The sequence below is a fragment of the Lygodium microphyllum genome, chromosome 6, assembly GCF_053477565.2.
Source record: "Lygodium microphyllum isolate KBCC chromosome 6, Lygodium_microphyllum_v1.1.10, whole genome shotgun sequence".
In the NCBI taxonomy this organism is placed as follows: Eukaryota; Viridiplantae; Streptophyta; class Polypodiopsida; order Schizaeales; family Lygodiaceae; genus Lygodium; species Lygodium microphyllum.
The window spans coordinates 152,250,647-152,277,454 of record NC_141140.1 but is presented as its reverse complement, the minus strand read 5'-3'; the positions used below and the strand labels follow the sequence as shown (position 1 = coordinate 152,277,454).

The window sequence follows — 26,808 nt, the reverse complement described above, 5'->3', positions numbered from 1 at the left end:
GCCTATTCTTGGGCAAAGGCATTAGGTCAATTCCAAAATAGGAGAAGGTTTTTGTTTAAGAAATGGGCCAGGGGAGGTATTCAAAAGAGAGAGGGGTTTTTAATGTAAAAATTGGAAACTGATCCGTGTGGCGTCGGACTGGTTTCGAAATTTGAATTAGAAAACTCCCCAAGCCACCCACCCACCCACTCAACCCCCCTCCCCCCCTTTTTGGAAACTCCCGTGAGAACAGCTCCCATGTCTTCTCTTAAGGAGAACTAAACCAACAAACCCCCCCCCCCCCCCCCGAACAGCTCCCATGTCTTGTCTTAAGGAGAACTAACGTGCGACTCCGAAATAGACCCTTGATTGGTTAGCTTTGCGAACCAAAGGCCTGCTACGCGTGACAGGGGCCTAAAGCGTCTCAATGCAGCGTCAGTAGGGGGATCGATCGATCGATCGATCTTTGATCTTGCGAAGCTGCTTGTCTCTGCACAATCCATAGCAGCCGTTTGTGTTTTGGACGAGAAATGGGGGAAGAGAAGAGGCACGAGATGATGGAGACCTTGTTTGGTGCAGAGTCTGAGGACTCGGAAGAGGAAGATCCCGAAGCTTTGGAGCGCCCCGCCTACTCTGTAAGTCTTTCTCTCTTTCCATTTCAGGTGCAAATTTCTCGAATGTTATGCTTTTGCTGAGCCAGCAGGTAGGGTTTTGGTTGACTAGCCGCTTGTGCCATTGAGCTTACCTATCATAATAAGATTAGCAGAGTGCTTGATCTGATCCTTTGGTTTATGCCATGTTTGCTAAGACAAATTCACTGTCATCGTTCGTCCTCTATATCGACCAAAGAGAAATCACAAGGATTTTAGCCTGTTACAATAAGAGTGCACCACCTAAAAATGACCAGAGGCTTGTACACAGAACATTGCCATACTCAGGAACACAGTCCTTATACATGCATGATGCCATTTCTCCTCAAAAAACCAGTTCTAGACAAGCAATTTGGTATAGTCGGTCTTGCTTCAAAGTTAAAAATATATTGACTTTCGGTAACAATGGGCAGAATTTCCAGGTTTTTTGACAGAAGTCAGTGAAATGACATTTGAGAGTCAAACTGCAACCTGCTGGGGCCAAAAATCTTAGATGAAATAACCAAGTTTGTTTCTTGCTGGAAAAAATTCGCATTGCATTGTTTGTGGCTTTGTGGAGAACTGGATGAGATGACTAAAACCTGCATATAGAATCAAGTCTTGCAAATCAGCTACAAGTCTCAAGCTAGTAGTGGAGGGATAACCTTACCAGATTGCACACCCATCAACAAGGCAAAAAAGCAAAATTGCCTATTTGGCTGTTTTAAGAGCTAGAAAATACCCAAAAAGATATGATAATGAGGCGATTCAAGTAGCAAAACACCCCTTGTTAGGCCCAAATAGGGTGATTGACAGTGAAAGAAGGATCTGGCCCTAACCCAAAAGGTCCCACCCCAAAGAGACCAAGGCATCGGGTCACGTGTGTCACTTAGGATTGCTGAAGGGCCTACCAAGTTTACAGAGGCGGCCAAAGGTGTCACAATGGATTGCCAATGGGCCTTCAATCAAAGCCGATGGACATTCCTATGTGACCTTTTTTCTTTCAAGGCTTGTTTGTTTGACTTGTGATAGCATTTTGTACAAAAGCTAGACTGAAATATACACAACCACAATCAAGGATGTTGATGTAGGTACATGAAGAGGTAGATGAGGGTAATTGTTGTATGGATTGTGTAGCAGCTTGGGATTCTAGATGAGCAATGTGCTTGTGAATGCTTTATTCAATAAGGAAAATAGGAATCATGGCACACAAAGAATTGGTTTTACTTTGGAGGGATGCCTACAATCCTAGGTTTTTGTAGTGGGCTATACGGAGTGAAGGTTTGATATTCAACAATGGCAATGTGAACTGAGAGAGAGAAAGAGTGAGCAGCAATGGAGAGTGAGATGCATGGCGTGTGGATACAAAAGAGTTGTAAATCTCTTAGGCTTTTGTGATAGGTACTAAAGTACAAGTGCTAAGGATGTGTTTACACCTGACCATGTATAAAAGACACGGTGGCCCTTTATTTCTAATAACCACCCAGCTAAAGGCAATGTGCCTTAAGGTTGAGAAAAGAATCAACTAAGTCTAAATATGTATAAAGCTGAAATACATATACTATCCAACTCCCATAATTTGTGGGGCAATGGGCAAACTATTCAGTTGGAAGACCCTTTGTGAGAAGATTTGTAGGATTATCATTTGTATATACCTTGACAAGGTCAATGCTTTTGCTATTAAGTACATTCCTGATAAAGTGATACTTTACTTGTATGTGCTTTGTCTTTGCATGAAAGACAGGATTCCGTACTAGCATGATAGCACTCTAACTATCACAATGGAGGATAGGAGTCTCAGTAATGCCAAGCTCTTCTACTAGACGTTGTTGGAGCGTTTGGGGTCGAAAGTTTACCACGGGGGTAAGAGACACTAGGGTAAAGGGAGATTCAGGGAGACGAGTAGACGGAAAAGAAGGGGTTTAAAGAAATAGAAGATTTAGAAGAATACTCATAGAGGTAAAGCTTGTCAATTTATTTCTGCATCTTGAGAAGATAAATCTCTTGTAGACAAAAAACGTGTATAAAACAATAGCTTCCTCTCTGCTGCTCAGACCGCCAATTTGATGCTTTCGTTGGCTCCGAAAGGGAGATAAAATTGACAGAAAAGGTGCATAAAACAGTAGCTTCCTCTTTGCTACTCAAACCGCTAATCTGATACTTCTATTGGCTCTGAAAGGAGGGTAAAATAGGAGGATACTTGGTTAGAATTCTCCCAGATCACTCATTTTTCTCCTCCTAGTTCGGAGTGCTGTTTGCTGCCTATAAACTACGATCGCGCGTTACGCGATTTCGCTAATCTTTCTTTTTGCATAAAATCCCAAAAAAATGGCTGAAAGGCACTTGCTTTTTTTTACATGTCATCTATTTTAGAAGTTATCTATAACTTTTGGTTATTTACAAGAAATAATATAAAAAATATCAAAAATAGATTAAACTTGTCTAAAAATCTAGTATTTTTGAAGCATCCACACTACGGACACTAACACTAATGACTAATATGGCATTGACTCTCTAGGTCAATAAGAAAGCCGAATGACGATGCACTCTAGAGTTTTTCACACTGTGTTCACATAGCGGCATGGTATCCACCCCTTCTTAACCTGCACATCCTTCGGCATGTGCCAAAGTCTTGTAATTCTGTAGTGTCAGAAGAAGTATTCTCTGCCATGTCAATGTCTTTATTTTCTACCTCTTTTTTTTCCATATTCTCATGTTCATGCTTAGTATCCAACTCCTTTAACTCATATGCTGAAGACTCCCTACGTTTAAAGAGCTTGATATGTTTTCAAGCCACTGGAATCCTTTTCCATCCATCTCATTTAATGCATAGGTAGCATTGACAAAAACAAACCTTACCATATATGGACTAAACCACCGCTTTGCTATCTTCTGACTGGCACTATGCTGATTTTCCAAGCTACTATCATAAACCAACACCCAATCCCCTTCTTGTATAGCTCGCGGTTGAAGTTTGTGTTGCTTATAAAATCTCTTCTTGTTCTTGATCCTTGTAGTCTTTAGCTTTTTCATGGCTGTCTCAATGTCTTCAGGCCTTCTTTTTAACTGTCTAATGCGTAGGACCAGCAACTCTTCTCTATTCAAATCCTCTTCCCATGGTAGAACACTCCAAGTAGCAATAGTCTCCTCAATAGGCATGATTGGCTGTTGTCCATATACTAATTTAGCAGGCATATGCCCTGTAACTGCACACTGAGTGGTCCTATTAGCCCATAAAACAAAGGGTAACATTCTTGGCCACTCTTTCATCCTGCCCTTGCATGACTTTGCTAATTTCTTAATGATAGGTTGATGACCTCTTTCACTTTTGCCATTTGCTTCAAGATTGTAGGTAGAAATTAAGGCCAACTTGATATCCAATCGTGAAAAAAAGTCAGGAGTCTCATCTACATCCAATTCTCCTCTACTGCAACCACTTTACCAACACAACCATACCTGGAAAAGACTTTTTCCAATAAGAACTTGCAAACTGCTTGAGTAGTCTTTGTACTAAGAGCTCGACCTTCCACTTGATTTGTTAAATCTTGCCGTGCAAGCACAAGATATCTCATATTTCATAAACTTGCAGGCATGGTAAGCAAATCAACTACCCATTTGTAATGCATAGACAATGGATAGGTCGGTTGCAATCCATCTCTATGCTTTACCATGGAATACATCTGATAGTCATTGCATGATTTCACATAATGCTCCATATCTTTATACATGTTTTGCCACCAATACTTCTCTTTGATCTTGGCAAATGTGCCCCAAACTCCTCTATGTCCAGCCCATAAACTTTCATGAAACTCTTGCATCACATGTTGTTGAGAAGCCCTATCTCCACTGGTTGTAAATCCTGTATAAACCTCAAAGCACCAATCTTCTTTGGAATGGTAAACTGCTGATTCGAATATGGAGCTGAAGAAGGCTCCAAAATCCGCACTCTGATCTTCTCGTTCAAAAGCTCTAGCAACTTAGGCAAAAATGCCGGAGGCACTGGAATGGGCTTTAAATTCCATAGCACATGAGGTACTGTAAAAATTACCATAGGTGCAACTATGGTCAGATCAACACATCCAATTTCATCTGGTTGAAACACAAAAGTTTTTCCATGACTTGCCAACATCTGCAAGAAACAAGCTTTTTCTGCAGGCAAAAGGAAGCTTGTATCACCAATTTTCAGCTCTTGTAAAGTTTCAACTGTAAATTTACGTCGTACTCCGTGTGGATCCCATAAACTAGGCTGTTGAGTCACTTTTTCAGCCAACCCATCACTTTCAGGGTAAAGGCAGAGCCGAAGACTTAATCTTCTTTGCAACTGTTTTGTACTTTGTATCCACCCTTGCTTCAGCCCTGTTTTGTAGCCCATAACATTCATACTCAGCAAAATCTTGAATGACTTCATACATCTCTAAAGTGTCAACATAAATAACCTCTTTTTTTGCCTTGTTTTCAGCATTAATTGTTGCAGAAATTTCAGCCACTATATCAACATCAACCAACCTTGAAATACCTTTATTTGCAGCCATCAAACAATATGTCTTTAACTCTTTTTCAACCCATCATACATATTTCTTTTCAGCCCTGCACATGGTTGAAATATTCTTAAAACTGCCAAGACTACATGCTGTCCATTCTTGCAATCCAGACATAAACACAGTTTCCCCCTTTCTTGGAAGTATAATTATCTTCCTAGAGGCACTGCCATAGTCTCCACTTACGATAGTGTTGTCTAAAAACCCTTAAACTCTCGTGCATTAGGTGGCATGGGATTATCACGCAGTCTATCTCGATTGCGGGGATGATTCACACAAACTGTGAGAAACTGTACCGCCTTTGTATTGTCTTTACTCTGAACCTGAGCATATGAAGAACTATCATCCAAGGCTTTTGTTTCTAGCCTTGATTTCGAAATATAGGGCTGCCCCAAAATCACCGGATAACTACATGTATTCTGCACAAAAAAATTATATTTATCCCTAACATCTCCAATAATCACGGGTACATTCGAATAAGCAGCATAAAGATCACTTGATGAATCGTTTGTTGTCCGCATGCGCCATCTCGGATCTACATTAAAATCGGCCAACCTCCACTCTCATACAAGCCGCGTGCCATAACATTGATTTTGGAACCATGATCCAAGAGAGTTATGCAATGCGTCTCTCTTTCTCCCACTTTAACAATTATTTCTGTTGTAGCACGAGCCCAATGCGTTCGTGAATGATGATTGCTTGGAATAAAATGAGCATCTTTTTCTTCATGTACTTGTTGATAGACATCCCCATTATATATAGCCTTCTCTCTATGCTTACTTCTGCCCATAAGACCAATTTCAGCCACAAGCTTGTTGTCTACACTTCCATTTAACCCATTTTCAGCATCAACTTGCTCCAAATCAGTATTACATGCATCGTCATATTCCCTTTGAAGTTGTTTCTCTATGTCTTTGTCAACTTGCATCAATGCTTGCAAAACTTCACTATTAAACTGTCTTTTTCGTTTCAGCATATCAATGATTGCATCATGAAATTCATGCTTTGCAATTCTAAGAACTTCACCAGGTGTGAATTCTACTCTACTGCCAAGTGTGCGATCTTCCAAGACCTTTTTAAGGTTTGTGGTAGTCTCAAGATCCGATTGTAACCTGTAACCGGGCTGCTTGCCCCTTTTCTTCCCTTCTTGTTTCTTCTCTTGAGATGCATTCCCCATAACATGTTCAAGTATGGCTTTTTCAACCTCTTTCTGCTGCTTCGTTTTACTTTGTGTTATGTGTTTAGATGGGCATGAAGAGGAAGGACCAACAATGTCCTCATCTCTTTTTTTCTTTTCTTTCACAAGAGCTTCTTGATTATGAACCTCAGCCAAATAAGTATAGGCTGAAAATGAATCCAGTGGTGCACTCCATCCTGTTCTCCCTTGTGTACTCTGACTCGCATTAGCCAATTTAGGCTTTATTGTTTTTCCTTTTTTCATGCAATCTAATGTCTGTATCCAAACGCTAGATTTTACTTCAGCTATGTCTCCTTTACGAGCTTCTTTGGTCCTTTCAATTCTCAACCTATATGTGGTTGCATCTATGGCAACAAATACTATCCTTGCTACCATCTCTTCCAACCTCTTTTGCATGCTACTATTTCCAAAATTTGGCTCTATTGGAAGACCAGTTTCTGTTGCATGTATTTTGCCATCTTTTCAAAAGACTAACCCTTTCACTTTCGCTTTACGGTAGGCTATACAGTCTCGCTTTTCATGCTGTAAATTGTCACACCAAATGCATATTCTCTTGTATCCTTCTTTATATGGTCTTTGGGCTGTTGCCTGACTCTTCTCTTCTACCTTGATATCTAATTTTTTGACATTTGCATTGATTTCTGTCACATTTAGCCTCTAATCATGCATGTCTTTTATTAATTCATCCACAACATTACTTTTAAGAGCCGGATCAACAGGTATAGCCGGCTATTCCGCCATAGCTACAGGTGCCTTGGCTGCAATTTCAGCCCACTTTTGAGCACTGACAGGTGTGGTGCTTGTACCCCATCTTAATTTCATCCGCTCTCTCTTTATCAACATATGCACTCCCTCAGTTACATTAGTCCAATCTGATTTCAGCCTCGTTTCAGAAGAGGCATATTCTAAACAATCAGTCAGCTTCTCTTGCAAGATAGGATCTATAGTCTTCAGAAACAAATTAATTTTCTGACTCTCCAATGATTGCTGTTCATCGGTATCCAACTGCGGATACCAACTTTCAAATTCAAGGAGCAAAGTTGTAGTAGCCAATCCTTAATTGGGCTTTTCAATCCAATCTATAAATGTCTTTTTAGTTATCAATCTTGCATTTTCCAGGGAAAACTCTTCTCTCAAAGTTTTCTTAAAAGCTGCCTAATCAGCATCTCTTCTATGTAACTCATCAATCCGATTATGCAATGCATGCATGGCCAAACGGGAGAAATACTGACTCTATGCATACTGCGGTACCCCATGAAACATCATCTTGTCTTCATACAACCAGATGAAGGCTGAAACATTTTGACCCTTAAACTGCTTCAATTCGTGTTCCACTGTTTGCAATGCATTCATAACTAAGGAATCAATTCTTTCTGCTTCTTACCGAGTTTGCATCTGCTGTTATAACAACAACTGCTACTGTTGTTGTTGCAACAAAGTAATCATCCGTTGTAAAGCATCACCACCACTTGAACTTGTAGAATCTCCCATCTTTACACACCTGCTGCCGACTTTCACATCGGGTTCACCACTGTCAGAGCGTTTGGGGTTGAAAGTCTACCATGGGAGTAAGAGATAGTAGGGTGAAGGGAGATTCAAGGAGAGAAGTAGACGGAAGAGAAGGGGTTTAAAGAAATAGAAGATGTAAAAGAATACTCATAGAGGTGAAGACTGTCAATTTATTTCTGCATTCTTAGAAGATAAATCTCTTGTAGATAAAAAACGTGCATAAAACAATAGCTTCATGTGTGCTGCTTAGATCGTCAATTTGATGCTTCCGTTGGTTCCGAAAAGAGAGGTAAAACACCAAGACGCCTGGTCAGAATTCTCCCAGATCACTCCTTCTTCTTCCAGTTTGGAGTGCTGTTTATTGCCTCTAAACTGTGATCGTGCGTCACATGATTTCGCCAATCCTTCTTTTTGCATAAAATCCCTAAAAAATTGTTGAAAGCCACTTGTATTTTTTTACGTGTCATCCTATTCTAGAAGTTGTCTATAGCTTTTGGATATTTACAAGAAATAATATAAAAAATAGGCTAAACTTGTTCAAAAATCTAGTACTTTTAAACCATCCACACTATGAACACTGACACTAATGACTAATATGGCATTGACTCTCTAGATCAATAAGAAAGCCGAATGACGATGCAGTCTAGAGTTTGCCACACTATGTCCGCGTAGCGGCACGACAACGTGAAGAACATAAAGCCTTTTTGCATGCCTCAATGGGGCAGCCACATATTCTGTCTCTGTAGTAGACAATGCAATACTTTTCGGCATTCTGGAGATCCAGGAAACTACTCCCCTTGTGAAGGTGAATACATACCATGAAGTAGACTTCCTGCAGTCATCACTAGCTCTTTGGCATTAAGATTCTTAATTACCACTTCTTTTAGGCTATGAATGTCCTTGTATTGCAAGAAGATTGGCTACTTAAGTCCTCCCAAGTGACAAAACTCTTTTCTAATCTTTCTTATGTATTTCCACCAAGCATTGGCTTAGCCTTTAAGATGAAGGGTTGCATAGTAGATTGTGCTTCATCACTACATCTCCAATTTATTTATCCACTCCTCCCATTCCATTGGTGAATACTTGTCTCCTTTGAATTTTGGGATGCTAATTTTCTCTTTGTATTCTCTATCATTGTAAGGTGGTGGTAGATTTGTGTTAGGCTATTCATAAGATGGTTGCTCCCATGAATCTTTATCCCCATATAAGAAAGTAGTATTTACATCCATTTGTATGAGTTCCATATCTTCACATGCAATGAAGCCCAATATAGTTCGCAAAGTAGTCATGTTGACTACAGGAGAAAAGATCTTGTCAAAGTCAATCCCATGTTCCTACATTACCCTTTTGCAACAAGTCGTGCTTTGTAGTGATGAACCATAAGTGACATTCATCTTGTAAACCCATTTGCAAGGTAGGATTTTCTGCCCCTTAGACAAATGCATCAAATCCCAAGTACCATTCTTCTTTAGAGATTCCATATCTTATAGCATAGCTTTTTGCCATTTCTTGCTGTCCTCTTTGTCCATTGCTTCCTCTGAAGCACTAGGGGCTAGGAAATCCATAGTTGCATCATTGAGATTGTCCCCTTTTGAAAGGGATGGAGGGAACCACTAGAGAAGAGGGTGGGGGATGGGAAGAAGTGTGTGAAATAGATGGTGCACAAGTGGGAATGGGTGTAGCAATAGACAATTGCCTCGAACGGCCTTGCATAAGAGAAGGGAATGGAGCCTATAAAACTCGCTCTTCTATCAACTTGTTGGGATAACAATCCCTGTAGAAGAATCCTTAATACAAACGGCCTACTTGGTGAAGACAACTCGGGTACCAAGCCTAGTGAGGCCATAAGCTAAGAGGAGTGGAAAGCCCAAGTTTGGGACATAAAGAGCTTGTGAAAGGGGGACTCAAAGCGTGGTCGCGAAACAAAGGCAAAGTGCCAACACCACTAATAGGCACCGAAACAATATCACTAACAGTGATATAACCCTCAAAAGGGTAATACAAACGGCCTACTTGGTGAAGACAACTTGGGTACCAAGTCTAGTGAGGCCATAAGCTAAGAGGAGTGGAAAGCCCAAGTTTGGGACATAAAGGGCTTGTGAAAGGGGGACTCAAAGCGCGGTCGTGAAACAAAGGCAAAGTGCCAACACCACTAATAGGCACCGAAACAATATCACCAACAATGATGGAACCCTCAAAAGGGTGTAGATTCTGCAATAAATCACCTCGTGGAGTCATATAACTAGAATCTCCACTATCAACCAGCCAAGGTCTCTTAGAAGATGAGGCAACCAACTGAAAAAGGCTCCTCCAACTAAACAATATGAAGGAACATTGGCTCATGGGTAACCATTGGAGTAGAGGCAGAAGACTCGGATGCTGTAGCTCCATTCTTTGCTCCCGGATGAAGGTGAGGGTATTTTCAATTTTTGTCCGTTGGATGTGTCCCCTTTCCTCAATATGGGCATTTAGGCTTCTCCAAGTCGGAGTCGGAGCCTGAAGAATTCTCTTGTGGTTTCCCTTTTTTCTTCTTCCCCCCTTCTAAACTTACCAACAAAAGCTTTGGTGGAGGTGGATCCACTTGCAACCTTTTTGGTGTGCTCATCATGCTTTAAAGCAAGTAGGGCAAGATACTCCCATAGAAGCTTCTGACGGGTCCTTGAGGTAAGAAGGTTGGTGTAGAAGATATTAAATTGGAGAGATGGTAGTTGAGTCAAAAGAATCATGGCTATATTCTCGAAAGAGATCATCTTGCCAATGGATACAAACTCATATCTCATATCCTCCAACTTGTTGATATGATCCTTCATGGAAGGAGAATCATCAACGACGAGCATCTGTAATTTCTTCTCAAGAGTAATTCGGTGGGCAAAATATATTCTGATGGTACAAAGAAGCAAGCTTTGTTCATACTTTTGTTGCTTTCCACAACCTGTGCATATGCATTGGGATAGAATCATATAAGCTCATAAAGAGGAAAGATTGGGCTCTATAGTTGAGCCGATCCCATAAGGTCACACGATCCATCGATGATCCAATGGTGGGATTTTCTATTAGACCGGGAATAGAGTGGGTAACAAACTCCAAAGATTGAAGGTATCAAGGATACACTCTATCTTACACGACCAAAGTGAGTAGTTTGCTATCACGGGGACGTGAAATTTTGAGATGCTCTAATCTTGCAGATAACATTTGATTAAGATATAAATTAAATGCACAAGGTTGTTTAGCGCATGTGATGCATATGGTAGTTATTTCATGGTAATAAGCCAAGGACTTTGAGGATGCAATGGGCGTCAAAGGAAAAAGTTGTAATAAGTTATATTTGACAGGTACTAGTTGGTACCTGGTGTCCGATGTGGGCTTGGACCAATTTATTGGCCACTAATATCAGTGACATTAGAGATTAGGCATTAATTAATTAATGAATACCAATCAAGGATACTTGGAAGACAAATTGACCCAACCAATTTAATTATTGATTGGTGGAATTAATATTTTGAGCACTTGGATGATTATTACATTAATTTTTAGAATTAATATTCTGAAAATTAATTTAATAAGCTGGATAATGTTAAAAAATGAGATTAGAAGGTTGCCACTTGGCAAAACTTGCCCATGCAATTGGGAAAAACGTTTTTAAGGGCTGGTGGAATTCTATTCCAGCCATTGTGAGAGAGAAGGAGGCTGTTAGAGAATAAGGAGAGGTTACTGATGTATATTGCAGCCACTAGGGATTAGTCCTACAGCATGTGACAGTAGTTTTGAGCCCCCTAGGAGCAGGTGATAGCAGCCCAAGGTCCTTTTGGTACAGATGATAACATATAGGATGGGGTAGTAGTCTTTTTGGTAGTTCTAAGCTGTAGGTGACAGCTTCCATGGCTGTTTGAGTAGGGCCTCAACAAATTTTCAGTGTTTTTCGCGATGAAACTCTGAAATTTCTCTCTATAGCATTCTCTCTCATCCCCTAGCCATCTCTCAAGTTATCTCAGCATTTTCCAACAGTTTGAGCTATGCTAGATATGGGTTGTCTACACTATTATTTGGGGATTCAATTCACCCAAAGTTAGCATGGCATCATCATATCACAGTGATAGTATGTGGACAAGCTTTTACATAGGTTTAACATGCAAGATTGCAAACCTATGTGCATTCCTATGGAGCTGGGCTTAAAGCTGTCTATGCATGATGGCAAAGAGATGTTTGTTGCAATTTACAGCTAGGCTGTTAGTTGTCTTATTTATCTTTACAACATATGCTTTGACATTTAGTATGTAATATCTTAGGTGAGTAGGTATATGCACAGCCCATAGACCATACATTGGCAAGCTGTTAAGTGGATCTTTAAATATTTGCAAGGTACTTAGTCACATGCATTATAAATTCCGAGGGGTGGAGACTTGTATCTATAGGCTTACAGTGATTCAGATTGGGCTGGTGATTCAAACACTAGGCAATCTAGTAGTGGACATTGTTTCTATTTGGGTCGTTTATGCATTTCATGGCTAAGTAAGAAATAGCCTACAGTGGCTACCTGTTCTTGTGATGCCAAGTACAAGGCAGCCTTCATGGCAATAGTGGAATGTGTATGGTTGCGTAGCTTGTTGATTGATTGAAACCGGCCTTCCTTTTTGAAAAGGGTGGTAATTCCTTGGTCAAATACTTAATTATAATAATTAGAAAATAAACATAAATTGGAACACACAATTTACCTTAATAATCTTGAATAGTAAACATCCTGTTGGTCCCAAAATTGGCACTCCTTTTGGCATTTCTTTAACTTCAATTGCCAATGGATGTATTACAAGCCGAGATTCCACGATCTCCTTGGCTGATCCAACAATGAGCAAATAATTTGGGCAATTTACCCCTTGTTTTTCACCTAGGAATTGCTCTACTAACTAGATCCCAACTGGCCAAATGCTGCCCCAAATTTTACAACGAATGGTTGGGCATCTGAAATCCCTGACAATACAACAACTTGCAAGTGCTGATTTTATTGCATAATGTCTTATCTTGTTGGCACAGGTCCCAAGGTGACTGGTAAACCCTAATTTCTGTAGAAATTTAGGGTTTACTGCAGAGATTTCTTAGTTGTCCACCAAATTTGACTGAGGTCTGCTCAAAATGGTTGAGAAATGCATCTCTTGAGAATGAGACGTGGGACTGAGACTTAGCCCCAAAAACGTTTTCTTAGTTTGCACAGGCATTTTTGTCAAGTAGCATCCTTCTAAACCATTTTGAGGATCATCTAGCCATTTAATTCTCAAAATTCAATAATCTTGAAAATTAGTTTCAATTCTTTTGACCTTGCACAAAATTAAAGGTGCCCATCCATAATTAAATTGGCTAGGCCATTTGCAACTTGCAATGTTCCCCAACTTTTATCGACCCTTAGACTAGCATTAATTAATTAATTAATGCTAGTGTCTAGTGTCACCACTGACACTTATTTGCCAAACAACAGTCCTAGGGTCAAAACTAATACCAACTGACCACCAAAACCTAGTTGACATAACTTATCACAACTTTTTCCTCTGACACCCACTACATCCTTAAGGCTCTTGGCCTGCTACTATGAAATAACTGCCATATGCATCACGTGCTAAATGACCTTGCACATTTTATTAATATCTCAATCAAATGTTATTGCGAAGATTAGAGCATCTTAAAATTTCACATCATTGTGTAGACATCTCCCTTAAAATCCTTGCAATCATCCTTGATTGCATTGTATTGTGCTAAAGGCAAAACGTACTGCATTGGAATTTCCATAAGGCATCACAGTCACAACATTGGCCACTGTTGTCTAACCATGCCACATGTCCCAAACCTAGTAAAAATTTCCCACCAACATAAACATGATATAAATCTGAAAAATAGTCCATAATTGTTACTAAAAATCCATTGGATACATCCATAATCCATGTTTCTTATCTGTTTTGACTTCACAACTATAGTAAAGCATATTCTCAGCATAAACCATGGTTGAAACTATCAATGGCATTTACTAAGTTGCTGTTGTCCATGGAACCAGTTGTAAACCATTGAAAATTGAGGAAAATCTGATCATAAATTGATCATTTGCTGATATGAGAACTGATCACAAATTGTTGCAAATATTATAAACTGAGGCAAAAGTTCATGCCCAACTGATCCCAAATTGATGGGAAAGTATAGTCTCGAAGCCGTGGTAACAACCATACTCATCTATATACATCTCATAGTGACTAGTACACTAAGTAGTGACCTTGTGATAGACATATTGTCAGCACAGTACCTTGGATGCATGTTGAATACATTTGAGATCCACTACATACGAGAGTTGTCCATAACTGGAGGAGTAGAAGGGTTACCTCCCCCTTGAGCATTAATTAATACTCCAGACCGTTGCTTTACTGAACTTGACTGAGCTCGAACTAAAGTTGGTTCTAACTGAAAGGCATCTAGGTTAAGGTGTAACAACTAAGGATGATTTGCATTTCCATCCTCTATTTTGCATCCATTGGTCAATAATTCGGAAACTTTACCAAATATATTCTGGAAACTTTACCTCTAACCTTTCTTTCATTATGTGCCAAGATTTGCTTAGGTACCAAAATCTCATTTAGCTCCTTAACCTCAGGTTGAATTTCAGTAGACATATCCTCTAGCATATCACCACGAAAAGGCCTCAACAAACTGATATGAAAGGCATTGTGTATCTGACAATGCGGAGGTAATTTCAGCTAACATACCACATTGCTAATCTTTTCCAACACTTGGAAGGGCCCATAGTATATCATGCTCAACTTCAGATACAATCTCTTTTTTCCTTTCATCTTTTTCAGTCTTGCCTTTTCAAAACGCAATAATACATAATCATCCTTTGTAAACTGCAAAGTACGTCTGTGGCAATCAACTGCCTTTTTTTTCTTTTCTTGTGATCTTAGAAGTGCATATTTTATCTTTGCATAGGCTGCATCCAAGTTTTCCACATAAGGATCAGCCTCAAAGATCTTATCCTTAGTCACCAAGATAGGTGGTATCTTCTTACAATCCTCAATCACCTCAAATGGAGCTTTGCTAGTGAAGCTATGTATTATATTGTTGTATGCAAACTCAACTAATAGCAAATACTCCTCCCACTGTGTCTTGTGGTCTGAAACGTAGCACCTCAAAAGATCCAACATGGTCACCATCTGCTTGCAGATGAAAGGATGATGAGAATTTCAGTGTGGTAACCATATTCTCAAAAATCCCTTCCAAAATCAACTGGTCATCCAAGGGTCTTGATCACTGATGATGATCGACTTTGGTATACCATGAAACTTAAAGATATGCTGCGAAAACAATCGTGTCATATGATGAGCCTTTATTTTTTCTCTCACAGAATGAAATGGACTTGTTTGCTAAACTTGCAAATGATAGTCCATATCTCGTCATTCCTTGTAGCTGTCCTAGGAAGCTCAAAAATAAAATCCATTGCAATGCTTTGCCAAGGCATATCTAGACTAGGCAAGCACTGCAACAAGCCCGACATCTTTTGTCTATCATGCTTTACCTTTTGACATATGATGCGTGTCTTGACAAATTGCTCTACATCATTCCTCAAAGCTGGCCAATAAAAGTAATGCTCCACTGTCTTGATTGTAGCATCAATATCTCTATGTCCTACATATGGAGAAGCCTGACTTTCAATGATAACTCTAGGCTTCAATTGCTTTGTGACACATAGTCGTCCATGAAACCAACCTTCCTTCTGTGTATGGGTGGTAATTTCACGATTACAACTAAGTTACGGCAGCAACATTTATTACAAAACTGAGAAATGCAAATTAACTTATAATCTTAGACAATAGACACCTTGTTGGCCCCAAAATTGGCACCCCTTTTGGTATTTCTTTAACTTAATTGAAGAAGAAGTTAATATACAATGGGATTCTCCTAATCCTTTTCGGTATTCCAACGTCCCTTGCTATCCAAAATGACCAACAAGTCTTCAATTTGATTTGCCCCTTGATTCGGGCAGTCAATTGGCCTTCATCCACTTTGATGGAGTCCGAAAATGTCCCAAATTCATTGATTTATTGGTCCCTCCACTTGAATTTGACTGAAAATAGCTTCAGCCCTTTTGAATCCAAGTCTTGGAGCTTCCAATTTCTGGCATGCTTTCTAAGGTTGTTGCTAAACCCTAATTTCTACTGCAGATTGGGGTTTACAGCAGAGAAATCTGAAATTTCTCAGCCTTTGGTGATCTCAATATTGTAATCTTCGGAGCAAGGCTGTTAAAAGACAGGAAGATGAGAGAGTTGAGGAGAGAAAGTTCAGACTTTCTTCGCGGAGAACTGAAGAAAATTAGACATTTGTTGCTGTTGCCCTGTCTCAACAGCCTATAGATGCCGTCTCCCGTTGTTGATTGGTTTTCTCCTGTCCTTGGCTGCCTTAGAAGATCCTTCAATGATTACAGATCAGACTAGCAACATCTCCTTCCTCTCTCTTGTTGGCTGAATGCACTAAAATGCCTCTCGCTAGCCTCTAAAGACGTTTTTTAGTCTTGCACGGTTAAATAGAAAATTAATCTAATAATTATTTCGGTGCCCAGAAAAATAATTTGATTGACCAATAATTAAATTGGCTAGGCAGCTTCCATTCTTGAGTGTCTCTGCGTCATCTTTGACCATCAGATTGGTGTTAGGTACCATTAAATGCTACTTTTCTAGTGTCACCAATTTGACACTTAAGGCCAAATGAATGACCTAGGCTAACAATCGACATTAGATACCACCAAGCACCTGTGTAGCACAACTTATAGAAACTTTTGCCTTTGAGATCCTGTGATTTCCTCAGCTCTCGAGCACGTAAATTTACTCTAACTCTAGTTACACCTCACATGTGCAACATTTACTTGACCATGTGATTAAAAATTAATCCACATGTTAAGCGAGGTTTCAAAAATACATGTCCTCATGACAACCCTCCCCCTTAAAATCCTTGCAATCATCCTCGATTGCACTGCCAGTGGCATCAAAAGCAAAATAGTGTACTGGAATTTCCACAAGGCATTTTGGTTAACACAACATTGCACATTGCTGCTCAACCATTCCATATATCCAACCCATGCTGAAAATTACTAGTCAATCATAACAGAATATAAGACTCACAAAGAATCTCAAAAACATTGCTAGATTATCATGTGACGTATCTATTTATCATGAGCTCAACTCACCTGGCAAAACTAAACCATAGCATAGCATAACCAAGCATAAACCATAGCCTAAACATCAATGGCATCATAACACATGCTTTTGTCCATGGAACCATATGTAAACAAGTGAAAACTGAGCATAATCTGATCATAAATCGATCACTTCCTGATATGAGAAACTGATCACAAACTACTGCAAATGTGACCCAAATTGATCACAAACTCATTGCAAAAACTAACCAGCAATCAATGCAAAAACTTATGTAAAATTGATCCCAAAATTGACCATAAACAGTTCTCAAGCTGATAAAAAATGGAGCTGAAACAGATCAGAATTTTTGTCTCAAAATTGAGGCGAAATTCATGCCAAATTGATCATAAGCTGATGCAAAAGTATAGTTTTAGTGCTCGGGTGAAACTCATACTCATCTGCATACATCTCATAGTGACTAGTACACGAAGTAGTGACCTCATGGAAAACATACTGTCAACACAGTATCTTCAATGCATGCTGAATACATTCAAGATCCACTACATGTGAGAGCTATCCATAACTAAAAAAGTGGAAGTGCTATCTCCCCCTCGAGCATTAGGCAATACTCGAGACCCCTACTCTGTTGAACCCGAGGGAGCTCGAAAGTCGGCTCTAATTGAAAGGCATCAAGGTAAAGTTGCTACAACTAAAGATGGTCTGCTAAGTCATCATCTTCCATCCATTTGGCATCCATTGGTGAATAATTCTGAAATTTCACAAAGTATCTCTTGGAAACTTTACCTTTGACATTTCTTTCCTTATGTACTAAAATTAGCTCGGGTACCAAAATCTCATCAAGCTCCTTAACCTCAGACTAAATTTTAGCAGATATATCCTCTGGCACATCACCATGAAAAGACCTCAACAAGCTGACATGAAAGGCATTGTGTATCTGCCAATGTGGAGGTAATTTTAGCCGATATGCCACATCGCTGATCTTCTCCAACACCTTGAAGAGCCCATAGTATCTCATACTCAACTTCAGATACGATCTTTCTCTTCCTTTCATATTTTTCAGCCTTGTCTTTTCAAAATGCAGCAATACATAATCACTCTTTGCAAACTGCAAAGCACGTCTCTGGTGATCGGCTGCCCTCTTTTGCTTTTCTTGCAATCTCTGAAGTGGATACTTTATCTGTGCATAGGCTACATCCAAGTTTTCCACATAATGAACAGCCTCAACGATCTTATTCTTAGTTTGCAGAATAGGTGGTACCTTCTTGCCACCCTCAACCACCTCAAATGGAGCTTTGTCCGTGGAACTATGCACTGCGTTGTTGTAAGCAAACTCAACCAAGGGCAAATACTGCTCCCATTGTGTCTTGTGGTCTGAAACTTAGCATCTCAAAAGATCTAACATTGTGGAATTTGCTTCCTCAGAGTGACCAGACCATCTGTCAATAGATGAAAGGAGGATGAGAATTTCAGCATGGTACCCATATTCTTAAACAATCCCTTCCAAAATAAACTAGTCATCCGAGGGTCTTGATCACTAATGATCGACTTTGATATACCATGATACTTAAAGATGTGTTGCAAAAACAATCGTGCCATATGAGCAACCTTTATTTTCTTCCTCATCGGAATAGAATGGGCTTGTTTACTAAACGTGCAAATGATAGTCCATATCCCATCATTTCCTATAGGTGTCCTAGAAAGCTAAAAAATAAAGTCCATTGCAATGCTCTACCAAGGCCTATTTGGAATAGGCAAGGGCTGCAACAAACCCGACATCTTTTGCTTATCATGCTTTACCTTTTGACATATGATGTATATCCTAACAAATTGCTTTCCATCATGCCTCAAAGGTGGCCAATAAAAGAAATGCTCCATTCCCTTGACCGTGACATCAATACCTTTGTGTCCTGCATACGGAGGAGCATGACTTTTATTTAGTGATAACTCTAGGCCTTAATTGCTTTGTGACACACAGTCGTCCATGCATCATTAGAAATCCATCTCTTAGCACAAATTGTTCATGTCTTTGGCCATTGCAAAGCTGATCATAAACATTAGCAAAGTCCAAATCAGCAACATATTGCTCTTTCATGGCATCCAACTCAGTGTGATAAACTATCCTACGATTGAAATTTGTGGCTTACGTAATAGTGCATTAGTCATAATATTCTTTTTACCATCAATATGTATAATTTGAAAGTGAAACATAGAGAGAAAATTTGCCCATCTCATATGCTTCTCTAACAACTTTGTCTGCGTTAGAAAGTACCTCAAAGTTTGATAGTCAGTCTACATTATAAAATTAGCCCCCAACAAATAATGTTTCCACGTAGACAATGCATGAATTACAACCTATAATGGAGCTTGGCTCGGAGCTGAGTCTAAACGCAATAGATAATACACACAGAGAGTAGAGAGCAGTCAAAAGGAGAGTGAGCACGACACCTTTGATATTGGATACAAAGACTAGTGTACCTCTTTAGGTTTTAGATAGATATATATGAAAGTACAAATGTGCTAAGGGTGTGTTCACACCCGTGCACATATAAAAGGCACAATGGCCCTTTATTCCCAACAGCCTCCCACCTAAAGGCAATGTGCCTTGAGAGGAGAAAAAAATCAGCTAAGTCTAGGTATGTACAAAGCTGAAATACATATATCTATTCAACTCTTGTCATCTGTTGGCAATGAGCAAACTGCTTTGTTGGAAGACCCTTCGTGAGAAGATCTGCAGGATTATCATCTGTATGCACTTTGACAAGCTCAATACTCTTGCTGTCAAGTACATCTCTAATGAAGTGATACTTCACCTGTATGTGCTTGGTCTTTGCATGAAAGATGGGATTCCGTGCTAGTATGATAGCACTCTGACTATCACAATGGAGATCAGGTAACTCTGTAATGCAAAGCTCTCCTACCAGACGTGAAAGCCATAAAGCCTCCTTGCTTGCCTTAGTGGTAGCCACATACTCTGCCTCTGTAGTAGACAATGCAACACACTTTTGTAGCCTAGAGATTCAAGAGACTGCTCCTCATGTGAAGGTAAACACATACTGAGAAGTAGATTTTCTGCAGTTCGCATGACCAGTATAGTCTGCATCCGTAAAGCCAACGACAGATGCCTTTTACTTTTCAAAGGAGATGCACAAATCCTTTGTGCCTTTGAGGTATCTCATAATATCTTTCACTGCTTCCCAATGCTTTTTACCAAGGTTTGCCATGTATCTGCTAACCGCTCCCACTCCCAAGGCAATGTCAGGACATGTAGCAACCATAGCATACATCAAACTGCCAACAGCTGAAGCATATGGTATCTTGGCCATTTCAGCCTTCTCATCATCAGATGTAGGGCTGTCCTCTACACTGAGTTTCACATATGGAGGCAATGAAACCCCAATTGTTTTTCCCCCCTCCATATTGAAACGCTGCAAAACCTTGGAGATATAGTCCTGCTGAGATAGATAGAGTAATCCTTTTGACCTATCTTTGAATATTTGCATGCCAAGAATGTGATTTGCATCACCAAGATCCTTCATGTCAAAGCTGCCATGAAGACTTTGCTTCAGTGAGTCCAAGGCATGAGTATCCCTACTAGCAATGATCATGCCATCAACATACAGAACCAAGATAATCAGGTTGCCATCTGCTACCTTCTTGGTGTACAAGCAGTGATCGACTTGACTTCTATGAAAACCTTGAGACTGCATAAATGTATCAAACTTATGATACCATTCTCTTGGTGCTTGTTTTAGCCCATACAAACTCCTTTTGAGTTTACATACTATCTTCACTTTCCCTTTTGCCATAAACCCTTCAGGCTGTTACATATATATGTCTTCATATAGATCACCATGTAAGAATGCAGTCTTTATATCCATCTGTATGAGCTCCATATCTTTAGCTGCAACCAAGCCCAAAATGGTTCTCAATGTAGTCATCTTGACTAAAGGAGAGAAGATCTCATCAAAGTCAACTCCATGTTTTTGCTTGTACCCCTTCGCAACCAATCTTGCTTTGTATTTTGGTGAGGAACCAGAAGTGACCTTCAAATCTTATAAACCCATTTGCATGGAAGGGTTTTCTGTCCTTTAGGTAACTGCACCAAGTCTCAAGTGCCATTTTTCTCAAGAGATTCCATCTCTGACAACATGACTTTATACCATTTCTTGCTGTCCTGTCTATCCATTGCTTCCTTGAAGCAAGACGGCTTACCACAGTTTGTCAATATGACATAATCAGCCACATTGTTTGCATCAGGAACGAATCTATCAGGTTGTCTAGTAGCCTTAGACGATCTCCTAACCCAGTGATCATTGTTTGTTGGCTATCGAGCCTGCAAATTTCCATTTTCAGCTTGCTGTCCTAGCATTTCAGCCTGCAAATCAACATTAACAGCTTGCTGTCCTGGCTGTTCTTGCACATCTAGTGGCTCATCATTATGGGCAATGACTGGCTGATCATTTCCAGCATTATTTTCTGTATTTGCTGCTGTGTGCAGCGGGCACATTTTGCTGTCCAAAAGATATTTCTTCCCGAAATAAAACCCAATAGACTTTCTCTGTTCTTTCCGGTTGTTTGTGCATGCAATCTTCCCGGAAGATAACATCATTGCTGCGTACTACTTTTCTTTTCTCGAGATCCCATAATCTATACCCCATTTCACCCTCATCACCATATCCTAGGATAATACATTTACAGGACTTTTGCTCAAGTTTGCTACGTTCTTCCTTACATATGTGCACAAATGCTTCGCAGCCAAACACTTTCAAGTATGCATACGAAGGTGGCTTGCCCGACCACGCTTCTTGGGGAACTTCCTCCCCTCCCCACCCCTCCCCAAAGACCTATTTGGTGATCGATTAATCAAGTGTACTGCTGTCATAACAGCCTTTGCCCAAAAACCATGAGGTAAAGCAATATGTGACATCATTGTATGGACCTTGTCTTGAAATGGTCCGATTCATACGCTTTGCAACACCATTTTGGGGCGGATTATGAGGGGTAGTGAGCTCCCTCTTTATCCCTTTGCTGTCACAAAATGCCTGAAAGGCCTTGGACACATATTCCCCACCATTGTCAGAGCGAAGAGACTTAAGTGGCTTATCAATTTGATTTTCAACCAATGTCAAGAATTTTTGAAACTTGTCAAGCACTTCGATTTTGCCACGAATAGGGTAAACCTATATCTTCCGTGTAGCATCATCAACAAAGGTGACAAAGTATTTATTTTCCCCTAAAGATGTAGATCAAGGAAGTTTGGTAGTATGGTTAACTCAAGGCATGGAACGATCTCATTGGCAAAGCTCGCTGTGCTTTTCAAAAGGCAACTGACCATGGAGGTGGCATTAATGATTCCAATTCTATGAGGCAATTATTACAATGGTGGTATAGGGGATTAGAGATATGATACGAGAAAAAAGAAAATAAGTCCAAAACCTCTCAAGCAGAATTTATAAGTAGGGCAATATATGAAGTGACAATGCTTAAAATCAGTATAACGAAGACAAGGCAAGTAACCCAAACGAGAAGGCACTTTCATTCTAGTTTGACTCATGTGTCCCAACCGGCCATGCCACAAAGAAACACTTGGCTGCTCGGTCACGGCAACAACATGGTCATACACACTAGATACATGGAGAGGATACAAGGTATCACTTTTACAACCTCTGGCAATCACTCTAGATCCCTTACAGATCTTCCATTTCATAACCAAAGGTGGTATGAAATCCATCGTTATCTAGTTGCCCTGTGCTAATTAAGCTCTTCTTGAGTTGAGGTGCATGTCGTACATGCTGAGGTGTGAAGACAGAAACATGCTGAAACTTCAACTGCACACTGCCAATAACTGCAATGTCACATGCATAGTTGTCCCCAAGATGGACAACACCATGTCGATCCCCTGTATAGTCAGAAAACCACTCATGATGAGGGGTGACATGAAAGGAAGCACTTGAATCTAGAATCCAAGTGTGCATATCATCATCCGTATTTTCAAGTAAAGTATGTGTACTAAAGTGTGAAGAGACAAAGAGTACGTCATTTCCACTGTCACTGTCATGAGTGACTATATTCACCTCTTCAATTTTGACACTGCTCTTCATAGGTTGACTCTCTTTCTTCTCTTCCTTGCTGTCATATATCTTCTTGCTGTTTCCTTTTTCTTTCTTCCATTTGTAGTAGTCACATTTAAAGTGACCCTTCTTGCCACAATGATGGCATTCAACATCCTTACCACGTGATTTACTGCGGCCCTTGCTATCAGATTTGCCTTTCTGCTGTGATTTACTCCTAGTATGGAAAGCACTGGAAGACTTACTGGAGCATTGTTCTGCCCTTGCTATCAGATTTGCTTTTCTGCTGTGATTTTGTCCCTAGTATGCAAAGCACTGGAAGACTTACTGGATGCATTGTTTTGCCGATTCATTTCTTCCATGAGTAGAGCACTCTCTATATCAGCCTACAAAAGGATCGCATTAGAATTGCTCATAGCAGTCTTGAACGTATCCCAACTCTCTGGCAAAGTGCAAAGCAAGAACGTAGCCTTAAATTCTTCGTCAATCATGAACTTCAAGGCAACCAGCAGGCTGAAAATGGAGTTTCACTCAAGTGAGTAGACATTGCTGTACCCTCTTTCATACACAAATCCAGAAGCTTTTTCAGCCAATAAACTTTGCTTGCGGCACTCTTCTGGGCATATAGTTCTTTCACTGGAGTCCAAATAGCATAGGCAGAATCCAAACCTTCAATGTTAAACAACAAGGCATCAGAAATCGATAGCTCGATGGTTGAGCGTGCAAGTTCATTTAACTCATCCCAATCTTCTTGTTCCATATCTGTGGGCTTTGCCCCTTTGGTCTTAATCGGCCTTGCTTGCTTCTTTTGCAACAGGATATTATAACACTATTTTTGCTAGTTGCAAAGTTATGAGCTCCTTCAAGCTTCTTAATGTGCATGTGATGACTGCTATCACTGCTGCCAGCCATGAATTTCAGCCCAAATGTGACCAAAAAATTCAGCAAATGCAGACCCAAATTGTCACACAAGTGACCAAGGTACAAACAAGTACCAACCAATAATAATAACCACAATGCAGAAATTTCAGATCTGCAAATAAATTTTCAGAAGCACTACACCTTGTGCTATAGCACTCCACAACTGTCTACAACTGTTCCAAGGACAAATACATCACATTACATGAGAAGTCCCAAATTTTAGCTGCAATTTCTGTTGTACATGCACCCAGGGGCACAAAATTTGACACGCATAGTCAAAAGCCCCAAAATTTTTTTGTTCAAAGCATCAACCATACATCTGCATTGTCTCTGACATACATAGAATAGGCCAATTTTGCCAAAATAGAGCAATTTCACCAAAACCCCCAAAATTTTCCAAGTGTTAGATGTCCAAATTGCATGGAATTAAACCCGCATGTATATAAAGTGACCAAATGGCGTACAAATTTCTCCCAAACAGCAAAAGCCCCAAATTGCACGAGGTCCAATGTGCATCAATGTCGAGAAATTGGGTAAATTTCAACCCAATTCTTGCATGTACATGAAAAGCCCCAAATTTTGGAGGCAAAATGCCACAAATTGCTGGAATTTCTGAGACAAATATCAGTGTTGTGTCTTGATCGCATCAAATCTAGACAAATCTCCAAATTTCTCGGGTCTAGTGTGTACAAATTCCAGTGAAATTGAAAAAAATTCACTAAAATATGAAAAGCCTCAAAATTCCTGGGCAAATGTGCATCGATTTTGCAATTTCTGAGTCAGATTGTCCAATTCTGCATTAAAGTCCCCAAATCCGGAAAAAACACAAAATTTTCCAGGCCAGATTTGCACAGATTTAGAAACTGTGCTTCCATGGGTGAACACCGTCAAAGGAAAGGGGCAAGAGAAAAGATTTGGGGATTTTTTTTTGATTTAAAAAAAATATATCGTGGGGTTCTTTGATCCGCCACGCAGATCGCCATGCGCCCGTCGGTCGTCCAGTCGCCTGTTGACTGTTGCCTTGTCCGCAAAGCTGTCGTGTGTCACCTGCACTGTGTCGTCTGCAGCACGCATCCTGTCGACTATTGCTCGTCAAGCCCGCCTGCAGCTCTTGCGACACCTGCCTATTGAGCACGCCTTGACTACCTTGTCAACTTGTCGTGTGCCTGTCGCGTGACTTTTGACCCTACAACTCTTCCTTATCACCTGTGACACCCGAGGCTCCTGCTGGCCTGCACCTCCTGCTTGCTTGTTACGCGGCTTGACGCCCGTCACAGGCTTTGGGAAGCGTGTACAACTTGTAGCTTTGATACTAGTTTGACAGAGCTTGACGCGGAGTTGAGTTTGAACGCGATGGATAACACATAGAGAGAGTAGAGAGCAGTTGAAAGGAGAGTGAGTACGACACCTTTGATATTGGGTACAAAGACTAGTGTATCTCTTTAGGTTTTAGATAGATATATATGAAAGTACAAATGTGCTAAGGGTGTGTTCACACCCGTGCACATATAAAAGGCACTATGGCCCTTTATTCCCAACAACCTAGAGCTCTTTCTTATAGACATGCAAATTCTTTTTAGTAGTGTGGAAAATTTGGCTCTCATAAGCCACAACTCGGCCATCTTGCATAAGAACAGTCCCAATATTGTTACCACATGCATCACACTAAACTACGAATGACTTCCTTAGATCGAGCAATATAAGCACAGGATTTGAAGTCATCTTTTCCTTTAACTTTTCATATGTTGAAGCGTACATACTTCCTGCAGTAAGAACGTAAGCCCAAGAAGCGGCGGATCTCATGCATATTCCTCAAAGGTGGCCATGATTGTATTGCTTGAATCTTTGTAGGGTCCATGTGAATACCATCAGCCAATACAATATGCCCCAAAAAGTGGATTTCATGCAAGAAGAATTCACTTTTCTTGTCATTGATAACTAGCCTATGCTCACGCAGTTCATTGAATACAATGTTCAAGTGTCTTCTATGCTTTGCCTTGTTCTTTGAATAGACAATCATGTCAGCAAAGAAAGTGTCCACAAATGCTCTATGTGGCCTGAAGATGCAATCCGTCATTCGTTAAAAGTGGTAGGAGCATTCGTAAGTCCAAAAGTCATAACAAGAAACTCATACAATCCAAAAGATGTCCTGAAAGTTGTCTTAGGCATATCTTCCATTCTAATCTATCATTCCATTAAAAGTGGTAGGAAAATTTGTAAGCCCAAAAGGCATGACAAGAAACTCATATAACCCAAAAGATGCCTTGAAATGCGTATTTGGTGATATCCACTTTTCAAATCTATACGGTTGAATATGATAGCCTCCTACAATCTATCCATAATATCATCGATCCGATGGATTGGAAAGTGATTATTTATCGTGATCTTGTTCAGAGCTTGATAATCAATGCACATACGCCATGAACCATCTTTTTTCTGCACCAAAAGCACTGGAGAACAAAAAGGAGATGAGCTGGGCTGAATCAAACCTTTTTCTAATAGCTCATTCACCTGGCTCATAATCTTCTCCTGTTGGGCTGCACTGACTCTGTAGGGTGGCTTTATTAGGTGGGCTACTTCCAGGGATAAGATCTATACCATGATCTTTTGACCTTTCAGGCAGTAGTTGTCGTCGAAGTGACTGAGAGAAGCAATCAATGTATATTTTCAGAAGTGGCATGTGATCCTTCTCTAACTTAGATATGTTCCCAACATTCTCACTATCATCTTTATCCTTAGTAAAAACCAAGTACACTGGAAGATGATTTACTTTAGAAATGGCAG

General features: G+C 40.1%; 1 protein-coding gene across 2 annotated transcripts in view; it reads left to right on the top strand.

Annotated features, from left to right (window-relative positions):
• Nucleotides 1-291: 291 nt before the first annotated feature.
• The window catches only part of VIP4 (leo1-like family protein), a 71,130-nt gene continuing 44,613 nt past the window's right edge, over nt 292-26,808 (top strand). For both annotated transcript variants that reach the window (XR_015691181.1, XM_087680302.1), the window contains exon 1: nt 292-614. Coding sequence is in view for 1 of the 2 variants with exons in the window: in XM_087680302.1 (XP_087536428.1) it covers nt 510-614 (105 nt within the window). In the remaining variant the exon portion in view is untranslated. The remainder of the gene's footprint in view (nt 615-26,808) is intronic.